The sequence below is a fragment of the Theropithecus gelada genome, chromosome 10 (genome assembly GCF_003255815.1).
Source record: "Theropithecus gelada isolate Dixy chromosome 10, Tgel_1.0, whole genome shotgun sequence".
In the NCBI taxonomy this organism is placed as follows: domain Eukaryota; kingdom Metazoa; phylum Chordata; class Mammalia; order Primates; family Cercopithecidae; genus Theropithecus; species Theropithecus gelada.
The window spans coordinates 31966042-31981194 of record NC_037678.1 but is presented as its reverse complement, the minus strand read 5'-3'; the positions used below and the strand labels follow the sequence as shown (position 1 = coordinate 31981194).

At 61.8% G+C, this 15153-nt stretch overlaps 1 protein-coding gene across 1 annotated transcript in view; it reads right to left on the bottom strand.

The window, feature by feature from the left end:
• The window catches only part of TBX1 (T-box 1), a 7836-nt gene extending 6598 nt beyond the window's left edge, over positions 1-1238 (bottom strand). The window contains exon 1 of the mRNA XM_025398110.1: positions 1055-1238. Within this exon, the coding sequence (XP_025253895.1) occupies positions 1055-1238 (184 nt within the window). The remainder of the gene's footprint in view (positions 1-1054) is intronic.
• Between the last annotated feature and the right edge of the window lie 13915 nt (positions 1239-15153).

The following is a 15153-nucleotide window of genomic DNA, read 5'->3' as shown; positions in this document are numbered from 1 at the left end:
CGAGTGGCGGGCGCCGCGCTGCGTGCGCCCCGGGCCGCGCAGCCCCACACCGCCGGCCGGCCCCGCCTCGCCCCCTCCCCCCGCCCTCGCCCCTCCCCCGCCCCTTCCCCCTCCCCGGCCCCCAGCCCGCCCGCCGCGGCTCGCTCGGCCCGGGGCCCCCCGACCGCCCGGACCGGCTCACCGATGCGCCGGGCCCGTCGGCCGGCCCTCGCTCTGCCGCCCGCCCGCGTGCGTTTCTCCTCTCTCTCTCCCAGACGTTCTTTTCCTAATTTGTTATTTTACCTTTGTCGTCCTCATTTAAATTTTCCCTCCCGATCATCTTTCCTTCTTCCCCTATCTCAGTAGTTTCTCTTTATTTCTGTTTTACTTTCCGCCTCTTCCCATTTTTCTCCATCCTCGCCTTCCTTTTCACTTTATTTTTAATCATTCTTTGTCTTTCTTTTAGTCGGCGCCTTTCCTCTTATTTCTGTACGTTCTTTGTTTTTTATGTTTTTTTTTTTTTTTAAAAAAAAAAAAAACTAAAGTCTTTCCTTTTTTTCTTTTTTATGACTTTGCTTTCTGTCTTAAATTTTCCCTTCATTTTCTCTCTTCTCTTTCGCTCTTGCTTTTTATTGCCTTTTCGTGTCTTTCTGTTTCTCTCCTACCTTCTTCTTCGGGTTTTTTGTGTTTTCTCCCCTTTGCTCAATTTCGTCTCCTCGGCTTCCTCGCGGCTTTCTCTACTTCTGTGAAACTCTTCTGCACTCTCCTCTCTTACTAACTTTCCTCCCCTCTCTCCAAGCTCAGGGCCACCTCTGCTCTTCTTCCCAGCCTCACTTGCCCTCTTCCGGGCCTGTGTTTACCTGCGTGCCCATCTCCAAAGCTGGGCCCCCAGGCTGGTGAGGGGACAGGCTTTGGGCGGGATGCTGGCTCTTCCTCTCTGCCCCAGAGTCACAGCCAGAAGCCTGGAGCCCACCCTACCAAGACCTTCCTCCACCTACTCTTCACGCGGGCCCCATAGCAGCTGAGGCAGGGGGTCTGGCGGGCGGGCCAGTGTAGACACGGCCTAGAGGCTCACCTTCCATGTCTCTGGTGACCGTGCTGAAGTGCATCCCGGTCGGGGACCCTGGCAGCCAGCGAAGCTTCAGCCGGTCGGAGGACCCCGAGCCCTGGTGGGCGGTGCGCTCCGCTGCCTGGGCTGCAACGAGAGAGGCGATGCTGAACGCACTGGCCCGGGGAGACAGCGGGCTCCGCGCGTCCATAGGCGCCCGGCGGCCTGGCCGGCGCCGCCTTCCACTGCGTGTGCCCAGCCTCACCGCGCCCAGCCCAGCCCACGAACCCCGGGGGCGGGGGCCTGTGGTGCCACTCACAGCCGGGGGCCCTTGGCCCAGAGGATTATGGCGTCATGGGCCCCCCACTTGGGGCTGGTAGCAGCCGAGGGGCCCAAACGGGTGGAGCACCCTGGAAGTACAGGGCCCTCCTGCTTTCCAAGCTCCCTGCCCCTTTCGTGCGTTCCCAGGGACCTCCATGACCAACGCCCCTTGAACATCCCGTTGCTCCTGCAAAGGCACGGCTTTCCTCTGTACAGCGAAGCCACCATCAGCTTCTACAGCCCCCCGAGGAGAGGTGTCTATACCAGCAGCACCCAGCCCTAGCCCGAGGTGGCAGGGCACCCATGAAGCACCCAGTGGCTGCCGGGGCCCAGCCCTGCCCCTGCCCTTGGCCCCTCCCGCCTCCACCTCCTCCCTGGCTGCCCCTGCACCTGGGTGAGGAGAGGGCAGCTTGGGCTCTCGCACCGGCCACTGGCAGGAGCCCCAGGGCCACAGCGTCCTCTGTTCCTCGGCGCAACAGGATAGGACCCAACCCAGTAAATGCCCAACAGCCCCCTGAAGTTGGCTCACTATCGTCGCTGGAGACCCCAGCGGAGGGACGCTGCCCAGGCTGCGCAGCCCAGGAGCCCAAGCGTCACGCGCACTTGCGCGCACCGCCCGCCTCTGGCCAGGACGCTTATACATCCGGAGGGTGGGCAGTGCCCGCTCCTCCGACCTCCCTGCGCACCGGCCGGGTGCAGGGAGGGCCGGGGGCGGGGCCTGGCCAGCCGAGGGAGCCGAGGACACGAGGACATGTTGGAGAACTTCAGGCCACTGGATCTGATGCTGCCCCTCCGCACCCAGCAGCCAGCCTGCCTTCCGGGAGAAGCTCTGTGGCGCGACCAGGCTGGGCAGAGTGAGGCCAAGGCCCGCCCCACAGCCTGGTTTCTAGGCCCAGGCAACCCATACGCCAAGGCCTGACTTGGCCTGTGCGTTCCCCCACCTACTGTATCCGGGGTCTCCTCTGACCAGTTCAGCGCACCCATGGCTTTCCTGTCCAGGGTCTCTCCAGCTGGGTGTCAACCCTGGAATCTCTGTGCCTTGCTGGAGCTAGTGCTGGTGGTCAGAGCCACAGTTTGCAAGGCCTGTCTGTATACAACCTCATCAAGTGTAGCCTTCACTTTCGTGTGCTTGGGATGCAAGTGAGAGGCAGGCAGCCTCTCCCAGATTTTTTAGGATCTCAGGGCCTCAGACCCTGGGCTGCAGAGGATGCTGGCTGGGAACTGGGAAGGCCCGGTAACTGGGGCTGGGGGACTGGGTGCCAGTAGGGAGGCTGGCCCTGGGACTGAGGTCCAGGAATGCATGTGAGTCCAGGGCCACAGCGGGTGAGTATACGAATAGTGCTGCCTGTCTGGGATGTGGTGTGTGTCACTGCCTGTATGGGGTGCCCCAGGTCCTGCCCCTCGCAGCCCCTGCCACCTGCAGCTGGAGCTTTGTGGGCCATGTCAGAAAAGGGAAGCTGTCCCCAGTGCATTTCTCTTGCCCTGAGTAGTCATTCTGGGCCATGACAGTGACAATGACTTGTGTCTCTCAGTGTCACTGAGGGGACCCAGGGACAGGTCCAGTGAGGAGTGCTGTGTGGGGATGGACCAGTTGGTTCCAGGCCCCTTTCCCTCTTCTCTGAGCAGGACCAGTCATTGCCCCCAGGAGCCGCTCCTGCGGGAAGCGACAGTCTTGCTGGAGGCAGGTGGGAAGGATGCTGGTGGCCACAGATTTGGTAGTGTTGCAGGAGACATGCCTATGTTGGCGGTCTGCACCCAGAGAGGCCTGGGTTGGTCGGTGGGGGTATGGGGGTGGGACTCCTGCATGTGCCCCAGCCTGTGGGTGTGCCCAAGCTTGTGTGCTGTGCACATCTGCACACACCTCAGGGCAGTGGCCAGATGTGGGGCCTGTGGGTGAGGCGAACACTGAGGACGGAGAAGTGAAAGTGAAAAACCCTGGGGCCTCCTGGAGACTCTGGATCAGCCCCTCAAGGATCGGTCTAGAGGTCCCCAGACCTCTGCGCCTGAGGTATGTAGGGAGGAGCAGAGTCCTTCCAGCCCCCATTAACCCCTTAGTGCCTGAGCAGGACCTGAAGGCAGGCAGGGGCGGCCAGCGCCACACAGCAGAGAAGAGGCCGTCAGGGTGGAGGAAACCCTGGTCAACCAGAAGGGCGACGGGAAGAGGTAAGGGGCCCCACCCACCCCAGCTCCGTCGCCGACCCTGCCCCGCCGGCTGCCTATACTCACTCGCTCGATTTCGGACCCCCAGACACCGCTGCTCAACGCTGGGACCCTCGGGAGCCCTCGGCTAAAGGGGTCCGGAAGCCCTCGAAGCGCGAGGCCGTCTGAGCCTCCAGCCGGAGCCGCCGCCTCCACCGCCCAGCGAGATAGGGCTCCTCCGATACTCCCTCCCGCCTAGGGCACCACCCCGCTGCGCTCCGCGGCCCCGCCACCCATCCTCCCTCTTCACCTGCCACCACCCCACCCGCCGTGCCCTCCCGCAGCCCGGAGGGAGAGCACCGGTCGGGTGGCCCTAGCCCCGCACATGCGGGTTCCGCACGCGAACTCAGCGCCTCGGCACGGTCCGCGGCAAGTGTTCCACCCTCACCTGGCCCGGCCGCGGTTCCCTTCCTCCTCGCTCCCCCTGCCGGCCGCACCTCCACTGCCGCGCGATAGGAGGCCTGACTGGGAGCTCCCTTGCGTGGATCAGGAAGGTGAGGCGCGGGTGAGGGTCGCCGGGTCTGATTCCTCGGGGCTCGATGCAAGGCTAGGGCCTGGGCTGAGACGTCTGCTCTGCATGCCATGAACAGTGAAGACAAGACCCCCATTTCTCCCAGAGCAGGGTGCGAGGTGGGAGCTATGATACCATTTTACAGCCCTGAAAACCGAGGCTTGGCTTCCAGTCGCGGGGGGTAGGTAAGGGGTGGGGAGCAGAGGTTTGGCTGAGTGCAGGAGGCTGGAGGGATGGATGCGACCCAGGACACGCGGCGGCCTTTGCTGTTTGGGCTGCACCTCAGCGCTGCCCCAAGGGACTCTAGTGTGCTGAGACTGGCCCCCCACGCCCCCGTCTTCGTAGTTGTGGGTGAAGCAAGCCCTAATTCCAGAAGTGTTTTCCCCAGCGCAGGTAGGCTGCCTCTGGAGAATTGTGGCCGCCCATCTGTCCGCCCAGTTCCGCCTCCCCTGGGCACACGTGGCTCCCTCAGGGGAGCCTCCAGACAGGCTCCGTCAGGCCCACCCAGCAGGACCCCCTTCCCCACCTCCTGTCCATAAAGGCACAGTACCTCCCCACCGCTCAGAATTCTGAGTGCGGCTGGGTTGCTGCACACCCTCCTGCAGCCCCCGTGCGTCCCTGGTGGGCGGACAGTATACCAGGATCTTTGGGCTGAGCTGGGTTTCCCAGGCAAGTTGTGCTCCCAGCATTGGTCCCAGACCACTTGGGGCAAATATACACAAAGAAGGGACCGGTCGGAGGTTCGAAGTCCGCTGGGGACTCCTCCTCTAGGCCTCAGAGTATGGAGAGAGCAGAATCCGGCTCCCCCGCAACCCCCACCGTGCAAAGGGAAGCACTGAGGAGCCGGGCTTTACTTGACCCTGCTAATTCGTTTCAGGATGGACCGCCTGGAATTGCTTACAGCGCCTGCTTGGACACCGCCTTGGGGGTCTCGAGGAAAGCCCACCGCCAGGAGCTGCCCTCACCATCCTCCCTGCCGCCATCAGTCGCTCCGCCCCAGGGCCCCAGAGAAGGGCAGGCAGCTGGGGGCCCAAACTTCGCCAGAGCCGGGACAGGCCCGCGCGCCCAGAGGCTCTGCCCTCTCCTCCCGGCTCCACTCCCACCTCTTGACTCCCAGCCCTCGGCCACAGGCGCCAACACAGCAGCCTTGGCACTCCCCGATCGTCCCTCTATCCCACGAAAGTGCTTGGCCCACAACACTGGCAAATGCGACACTGCGGGTGACCCTAGTGGGCGTGGACGAGCCAAGACCCCAAACCTGGGAGGCAGGCTGGTGGGGCCACATGCCAGGGTTGCCCACGGGGCCGCTGACCTGTGGCCGCGGATCCTTAGTCACATCCCAGCCTCGGAGCCGCGCAGTGGGGAGAAGAACCTCGGGCAGGGATAGCGGGGCAGGAGCAGGAGCAGGAGCGGGAGCAGGCACGGGCTCGGCGGTCTGCATCAAAACCGGGGTCGGACATTCAGTCCTGCATGCGGAGGCGCTGGCAGGAGTGCTGTCTGCCCCAGTGCATAGGCAGTGGGCTTGCAGCCCCTGGGGAGGGTGCTGAGTTAGAACTGGGGGGCTGTGGGGACTCCTGGAGTGGAGTGGCCCAAGCCAGAGCCAGAACGGGGGCCAGGTCTGCCTCCAGGGAGTCCAGGGAGGGCTGGAGACAGAAGCAGTTTCCTACCCTGCCTGCCAGGGCAGGGCGCATTTGGGTCCACTGCCAGATCTCCTGTGCCACCGCAGACACTGCCTACGATGAGGAAGGAGGCTGTTCCTGTTACCCAGCCTGGGGTCTCCATGGGAGTCCTCCCCAACCTGTGGCTTAGGTGGTCCCACTGCTCCTTGACCTTGCCCTCCCTGGGCTCCTCTCCTCCCTAGTGCCCGCCTCCTGACACGGAAGTCCCCACCAAGCCCATCCCCACGTGTCCTCGGCATTGGGCCTTTACTCAAACTGCTAGGGTGGTGGGTTACTGTGGCTGGTTCCAAGCTCTGCAGGGTGTGCCAGACAGCAGACAGGAACCCTGCCCAGGAGCTCCAGGCCCGCAGCCAGGTTCCCAGGAAGGGGCCCAGGGCTTGGAGGTGGTGTCCCTGTGAGCCTGGTCAGGCAGCTGACCACATAGCTGGCAAAGGCCTGGGAGTTAGACACAGCCTGGTGTGCACACTTTGTGGCTGGGAGGACACTGGACAGGATGATAGGAGATGTGGCCCTCTCACCCCGCAAAGGGCATTCCCTGGGACTCTTCCTAGGCCCCAACGCCACCTGCTCCCTGGTTCCAGAGCAGGGTCTGACCCACTTCAGAGTCCTAGTGCCTGGACCCTAGGGGACAAATGACTACAGGATGGACAAAGAGAACAGCGAGACCCTGAGAGAGGCAGACATGGGAGGGGGTAACGGGTGGAGAGAAGACTGAACAGGGAGGCACACAGCCCTGTGACACTAGCCTCCTCCCAGCTGGGAGGGGACAGGTCAGGGTCTGCACAGCCAGCCGCATACAGCTGACCCCCAACCTCCTGTCACCAGGCCTAGCTGTCCCCCTGCAATTATGGGTGCAGTGTTCTGGGCCAAGTTCCCAGGAGGACAGATGTGGGGAGATGATGAGAGGGATGGCGGGGCCGGATGGGTGATGGCACCCTCTGTCCCCCGACCTCGCCAGGCACCAGGACTCCCTGCAGACTGGAAGTTCCCACAACTCCAGAACAAACAAACAAACAGACAGACTGATGGACAGCCCAGCCCTGGACCCCTCTCCAATTTCTGAGGCTGTTGATTTAGCTGCCCACTTGGTGGGAGGACCCAGCCACATGGGGAGCTGGCTGTCCATCTGTCTGTCCATCTCCTGGCCACACTAGCCCCTCCACCCCAGGTGCAGCCAGGCAGAGGTGAGGTTCTGAGACCCTGGATGACCTGTATGCAGGCTGCTGAGGTGGCTGGATCTCAGCCTGGGGGGCCAGCTGAGGAACCAGTCCCTGCTAGCCCCCTTCCCCTCTGTGGCCCCAGCAGGGGGAGCCACACTTGCCAGGGGAAGAGACTTGTCCCAAAAGACCCTGGAGGAGTGTTGGCTGAGGGTGAGTGGCCAGAAGATGGACACGTGCAGACACGCCCCTCCAGTTCCTCTGGGCAGCAGGGAACCCTGACTGGACAATAGCTCCCACTTGCCCATGTTCAAGGACCCACACCACCACGTGCACACACACTCACGAGCATGGGCATGAGTGCATGTGTGTGTTCACACCATGTTCCTACTCAGGCACACATACATGGGAGTGTGGGCACATATGCCTACACATGTGAGCATATCAATATTTGACCGTGGGTACATGTGTCCACATGCACACAACGGACACACAGACGTGAGCATGGGCACACACAGGCACACTGCATGTAGACACATGGACTGGGCCCAGACGCACACACGCACACTGTATGCCTGCAGACACGTGAGCATGGGCACTCTCCATGTACACAAACGTGAGCACGGGCATGCATGCACCTCTGTACGTACACAGACACACGTGAGCATGGACACACACATGCACATAGCAAACACCAACACAGACACCAGTGTGGGAGAGTGTGCACGCACCGGCATGTGTAGCAGACATACATACAGGCACACACATGTGCAGGCTTGTCACTCACAGTGACCGCTGTAATCCTTCTGTAATAATGATGGTGCTCACATGCGCCTTGGGTTGACTTGAGTTGGGCGAAGCACTGTGGAAGCTTGCTGCTGCGTGAGGAAGGAGGAGTGGAATATTTCAGGCCTCTCCTGCTGGGCCATTCGTGAAGGGGATGTACTCGATGATGGTGTCTGACAGGCCAGGCTGCTTCCTTGGACATTGATACTGGAAGAGACTCTCAAGACAAGATCGCCCTACAGGGAACCTTCTGGGTGGAACTCCCTGGGAGGCCACTTTCCATGCTCAGACCCCAACCCTGAATCCTGCTTGGTGGTGAATGAGCCCCGGGAAGCTCTGAGAAGGAAGGCTCTGGGGACGGGGCCAGAGGCAATGAGGAATGACAGCTAAGCCGGTGACCTCAGCACCTTTGTTAATGGGTCCTAACGAGGCCATGCCCCCATAAACATTGGATATGTCGTATCTCTCTTTAAAGATGCTCTAAGCATTTAAAGTAATCAAATATACCACACTTGCGGTTTTCATTAAATGCTCAATTGATTCAAGGGGTCCATACTGTCACTGTGACAGTGACTGCTGGGTGACTGCTGGGAGAGACTTGTGTGGAAATCCCATCTCAGTGCAGGGGAGGACTGGCCCCACACCCTGTGCCTCTCTGTCCACTCTGCTCCCTGGCCAAGTCCCCAAGGCTGCTGGATTGTCCCTGCTAGGCCAGGACTGGGCCCAGGGGCCCAGGCTGGCATTCGAGCCTCGCTGCCCACTGCTCTGGGCAGACCCTGCTCGTATCTCCCCCTGTGCCTGTGGGGGCTGACCTGAGGAGCCCTCACAGACCTGGGGCCAAAGGCAGGTGGGCTGCCCAGGCTGGGGCAGGCTTTGGGGAGTGTCCCCAGTAGGCGAGGCTCTAGCATGGGAACTCCTTTGCTGAGACCTGTGGAGGATCCCCAAGCCCACAGGCAGAGGGGGATCGGGGCCTGGAGAAGTTGGGAGCACAGGCAACTTTCCCTGGTAGGGGTGGCAATGCAGGGCTGGGGGCTGCCAACCCTGTCTGGTCTCCCACCTGCCCAGGGGAAGGAGCTGGTGAGAAGGCTGGGAATATTTCATTTCAAAGGAGAACAGGACTCCTTCGGCAGGACCCCTGTACTCTGGGCCCTTCTGCGCAGGGAGGAGCCAGGGTGGTGATGTCACCCAGTCTCAGGAGCTGGGTCCAGGAGCGAGACTCACCCTTCAGGGCTCTGTGTCTGGGAACACGCCCTGGCCTCTACAAGCCTTAGCGATGTTGTCTGAGAAGTGGGGAGAATGCTGCAGGCCCCATGGTGGCTGGAGCCATCCCATGTGGGCCCTCAATTGCAGCTCCCCTGTTGATGTCACCATTGTTGCTGCAGGGCCTCCTAGGGCCCCTCCCAGCCCCGCAGGTCCTCCCAGCACTGTGAGTAGGGGGGGCTGTTGCCTCCATAGCCCCTGTGGAGCCTCCAGGCCTGGCGTGAGATTTGGGGAGGGGGCATCCAAGCTGGACCCCCCAGGAGGCCCAGTTAGGCACCCTCCTCTGGCTTCCCCACTGGGTCCATATGCCCAGATTCAGCCTTGGTTTCCCCACATCCATATGCCTGCCCCAGCCCCACCCCAGCCCTGACAAATCCCTTCCCTCCTCCAAGGCTCTGCTGAACCAGGTTGGAATTTCTCAAAAGCAAACAAACAGGCAAGCTCAGAGCTGCGGTTTTCAGAGCTCAGATTCCTCATGGGTCTGTCTGAGCCAGCATCAGGCCAGGCCGGCTGCCCCACGGCAGGCTGGATGGAGTGGGGGGCCTCAGCTGAGCACCCTCTGGCCTACTGGCTGCTGGACCTGAACAGGGACCGGGCTCGGAGCCTACAGTCCCAGAGAGCACCTGGCTGCCCCGGTTCCCTCCTGAGACCCAGCAAGGATGGCAGGAGGCTGCAGTCAGTGCTGAATTTGGGTCTGGAGTGGCCGGGTGGGAGGTGGACGGGATCCACTGCCGTGGCTGGTGACGATGCCTGTACCGATGCAGGGCTGGGGGACATGGAGGGTGAGGATTGGAGGGACTGGAGGCTCAGGGTGGGGGCTAGGCCAGGGTATGGGCTGAGGGGAGGTGACCCGAGGTGGCCATCACAGCGGGTGGTGACATCCTCAGGCCTGTGGCGTGGCAGGGCAGGGCAGGGCGTGGAGGCTGCTGTGGAGGAACGTGGGGGTGGGAGAGACGGGCCGGGGCCAGGAGGGCACCTCAAGGGTTAGGAGGGAGGGCTGGGGAGAGGGGAGGGGTGGGAGGGGTTCTCGCCAGGTGGTCTTAATCTCCTCAGTGAAATAGGAGTCCTGGGGGGTGGGCGGGGGAGGTGGGAGCTGGAGACAGCTGCGGGAGGGGGCCGGGCCTGACAGCCTGAGGCCGCCAGGAACCCCTGCCTACCGGGCCGATGAGTGTCTGTGGGCTGAGACTCGGAGCTGGTTCTTCCACCCACCCTTTTTCGCTTGGCCTCATCTGCCTTTACTGGGATGATTTCTGTCGCCAGGAGGGGCTGGCATGTGTCTGTGGGGGTGTCATCTGGGCTCTTCCTGATCTCTTAACTGCCTGAGTGACTGGGCAGGGCCTGGGCCACTGATGCCCCCTCACTTGGGTCCCCACTAAGCTGTTGTCTGCTCTGAGGTAATGCCAATGGGGCTGGGGGTGCAGTGGGGAGGGAGGAGACCCTGGCCATCCCTGGACCCCTCAGCTTTCCCTACCAGCCCAGCTCAGGGAACAGAAGGACAGTGCGGGGGGTATGGGTCCAGGACACATGTGGCTCCTGTGTGGACATCCTGGGAGACGGGAGGGGCATGCGCAGTATGGAGGTGCCGGCTGCCCTATCCTGCTAAGTGGGAGATTGGCACCAGCTGTGCTGGGTGGACAGACAGATGGATGTGAGCTTTCGCCGGTGCCCTAAAGCCAGTCCAGCTCCTCCATCCAGCATGTTTGCCAGGACCAAGTGACCCAGTAGCCACCCCATCCTGGGTGGGGGTGTGGACGGGCGCTGGGCTGTCTTGGGCTTCGCCAGGAACTCCCAGGCCCTGGGGTTGGTCTGAGTGTCCAAGGTACCCACTGCAGTGGAGGTCCCAGCCTGGAGAAGCCAACGCAGTCCCCACGACAGAGCTGGCCTGGAACAGGTGGGGCAGGAGCACCTGGGCCATCCCTGGATCCTCTGGGCTGGCTTCGCTCTCCTGTGGACCCCATGACCAGGGCCCCTCCCTGCAGTGCCCATCCGCACCCCCATGTGGCTCCCATGTTGACAGAGCCCTTGGCCACCTGTCCCCTCCCTCCCGGCCCTGTGCCCTGTCCCCACCTCCAGATAAGCCAGCCTGCTCCCCTTGCACCTGCTGGGCCGTGCACTTTGCTGATTATGTCTGTTCCTTGGGGCTGTCAGGGTGGTACTCGCCCCGGGCATTTGCTGTTGTGTCATTGTTCCCTCTGGGTCAGGCTCAGGGTCACCAGGGCTTTGGGGGCCAGGGAAGGTATCCCCCAAAAAGACCAGCCGGTCTCATGTGTAGAGCAGCAGGGAGCAACAAGGCGCAACCAAGACGTGCATGGTCTCAGATGTCACCGAGGGGGTGGCACGTGAATCCCGCTAAGCCAGCCCTCGTGAGCTAGAGGCTGGGCAGATGCACGGCAGCCCTGGGCTCAAGGAACAGGCTGGGTTTGGGGGTCTCTGGACACAAGGCCGTCAGCCTTGCACTGGTGGGACTAGTTCACTAGCCTCCCAACTCCAGAACCCTTCAACTTGGTGTTCAGGAGAGTCCCTCATGTGGCCTCAATGTCACTAACCCCCCTCCCATCCATCTCTGCACATTCAAGACATGATGAGTCTTAGTCACTCCCACACTCAGAGTGAATTTTTGTAATTAAGTTCTTTCCTAAAGTTGGCTACAACCAGCCAGAGTCTTAATTCAGGACAGAGTATGCTTTAGGTTAGGGAGATAAAATAGGCTGATACCCTGCAAACGTCTGAGGGGCTGTGCAGGGTCAGAGGAAGCAGCCCAGGTCTAAGGGAAGAAATTTTGGGAAGGAAGTCACTGTTCCTTTTTTTGTTTTTTGAGACAGAGTCTCGCTCTGTCGCCCAGGCTGGAGTGCAGTGGCCGGATCTCAGCTCACTACAAGCTCTGCCTCCCAGGTTTACGCCATTCTCCTGCCTCAGCCTCCTAAATAGCTGGGACTACAGGCGCCCACCACCTCGCCTGGCTAGTTTTTTGTATTTTTAGTAGAGACGGGGTTTCACCGTGTTAGCCAGGCTGGTCTCGATCTCCTGACCTCGTGATCCGCCCGTCTCGGCCTCCCAAAGTGCTGGGATTACAGGCTTGAGCCACCGTGCCCGGCCAGGAAGTCACTGTTCCTAAATGAAAAAGAGCTATGCAACATCAGAGCTGCCTGGAAGGTAAGCAAACACAGTGCCCCCGGGAGAGTGAGGCGACCCTTCTCCCCTGAGGGTGGTGGGACACGGGGCTGCAGGGACGGAATTTAACGGGCTTTTTTCTGACTGCAGAATTGGGTATCTGGCTTTGCTTCCTGGGGATGGAGGTGCCTTCAGACACTCAGTGTCTCTGCCCCGGCCTCAATGCTGCAGACTGTGCCACAACCCTCCTTGCTAGCCCAGGATCAGGGGAGTGTGGGGTGACTGTGTTCTGCATCAAGGACCAGGGCAGAGGTCTGAGGCTGCAGTGGTAAAAGACATATCCCAGTTTGACTCCCCGGAGCCTTGTAGGTGTGGTGAGAAGTGATAAAATGATTGTAGAGCCCCTAGCGTGGTGTCAGCAAATTATACGTGCCATGTATACCTATACACACATATACGCACACCTCTACATCATATCCTGGACGCAGCGAGGGTCATTGTGCAGGTGCTGAGGACACTGTCCCGGGGTCTGGACACCAGCCTCTTGGTACAGGATGTCACCCCCTTTCATTCTACACGTGCTACTACCTGTTTAATTTGGCCCCAACTGTCCCCTGCTCTGATCTTAAGACTGGAAGTCTCCAAATCGGTGCCCAGGCCCTTTCAGACCTCCTGACAGCCCCCACCCCAACCCCAATCAACAGTTGGCCTATGGCCTGGACCTAGCCCCAGAGCCTCCCCCTATGGTTTATAAGAACAGCCAGCATCAAGCATCTTGAATTTCAGATAGGGGGACCCCCCACCTGGTGGCAGCTGACACCTGAGCCCACCCTACCCAGTGGCAAGGGGCAGGGGTGAGTGACCCAGCTGGAGAGAGCTGCTATGGGAAGAGTCAGAAAATCACAGTGTCACTCACCCTGATGCCAGAGGGGAGACTGAGGCACAGAACACGGCAAGGCTGTGGGCATCTATGCAGGGCCAGGATGAGCCAGGGTCCTGCCACATCCCTACCCCTGGTGCCCTGCCCGCCCCTGCTGTCCACCCGCCCGCCCAGGCAGAAAATGGCCATTTCCTCCAGCCCCCGCCCCAGGGAGCGACATGGAGCTGGCAAAACAAACAGGCCATTCCTCCTGTGGCCGCTGGCTGGTGATGGATGGCCAGAGGGGCTGGCTGTGCTGACGGACGACCGCCCATCATGTGTGGGCCGGGGGTGGGGCCCATCCAGGCCTCGGCCCAGGCATGGACACAGACTCCTCATCCCACTCTGAGACACTCCCGTGGCGGGGACCCATGGGGACTGAGGCCCAGCACATCAGTCCCTGGAGCCTTCAGCTCCCACTGGTGCCATGAGGTGTCCAGGTCCCCGCTGCAGGTGGGGATGTGCCAGGATGGCAGCATCTGTGAGGATAGGGTCTCCCAGGCACCTCCTCGGCTCCTGCTAGTTGCCAAGGGCAAGAGCCCCCTCCTCACACCTCTGCAGTCTGGGCTGACTGGGCTGCAGTCCCCTGAAACATGGGGCTGGGGAACTCCATGGCCCAGGCCCCCCAGCAGGGCCCATGCAGGCTGGGCTGGGTCTGGGCTTCTTCCCTGGGAGGTGTGTCTGCAGGACTGAGGGAGTACCAGGTCTGGGGGCCTGGTCCTGGCTGTGAAGAAAAGACCTTGTGGGGGCTGGGTCTCTGAGTTCCGGTGGGGTTGGGTGGGCACAGTGGAGGGCCAGGGCATGAACAGAAATTGGTCAGAGGCTGAGGACCGGGGGGTCTGACAGGACCCGGTCCACATGGCAGTGGCCTTAGAAGGCCCCAGGGTCCTCTGTCCTGGTCAGCGTCTCTGTCTGTCTGGCCAGGCCCAAGATTGTCACCTCACTGGAGAGATGGGCGAGCCGAGGCTGGGGGGAGGTTTGACTGAAGGGAACACAGGCCCAGGCTGAGGTGGCCCTTGCTGCATGCCTTGAGCTCTGCTACACCTGCCCAGTGGCCCCCACAGCTGCCCATACCTCTAGACCGGGCTGATTCAGAGGCTTCCGGTCCTGATGCTGGCCACCTGCGGGGTTGAAGGACACCCAGTTCCCCAATTTGAGGCCTGCTGCAGCACGGGCCACCCAGCGGCTGGCTGGCCGAAGAGGAAGGGGCAGCTGTGGCCAGGCCTCTGACCCTCCGGCTCGTCTGGCCAAGAGGAAGCTTCTGAGACCCCTGCTTCCTGGACCTCTGAGTGGGCTGAGGCCCCACTTCCGCCCAGAGCCCCCGGCCCTGCTGTCAGCCTCTCCAATCCCAGTGCTGAAGCCCCACACAATCCCCCAGCTACGTGTTTCCTGCTGCAGGGGGTGGTGGTCGAGGGGGCAGTGACCAGGACACTCACCCAGATCTGGGGTCGGCAGGAAGCCCCATTGAATAGGGTGGGTGAGGACTGAGCCAAGTGGCCTCCCCTGGGGATGGGGCTGCCCACGGAGCCGGGTAATGACCTCGGCTAGGAGGGCCCATCGGATCCAGGCTAGCCCGCTGGTCCAAGGCCAGCCCTGCAGGGCTGTAGCCAAAAGGGTGCTTCGATGCAGTCATTCAGCTTCCGGGGGTGGGCTGGGGATGGCTCAGGCCCGCAGGCCTCATGGAGATGGGCGGTGGGGCAGCAGGTGGTGCCCAAGTGGAACCTATCTGAAGGAGGCTCTGTGGCGCTGGGGAAGGCTGGGCATGGGGGCAGGGCGGGTTGTGCCTCCCTCTGACCAGGGTTGTGGGGCAACAGAAGTGGGGCCCTAGGGGCAGGTTCTCAGGTCCTGGGGTCCAGGAGGTTCCGACTGTGCCTCCCAGGCTGGGTGAGGCAGAGAGACACCTCTGCCTCTCCATGCTGTAGGGACAGGAAGTCTGGGGTCTAGCCCAGGCTGGCAGACTGGGGGCAGAACCAAGGCCCATGCAGGGCAGGAAGTGGCCCTAGACTCCAGCGGGGGTGGGGTGGCCTCCCAGGAGCCATTTCCTCCCTGGAAACATCCTGCCTGGGCAGCAGGAGGGAAGAGGGCTCCAGCCCCGGCTGGGCAGGAAGGGCCTGGGGCTCAGCATCCCCTCGGGCAGGGCTCTGGGAGCTCCCAGGAGGGAATGACCTCATGGCACGTCTGAG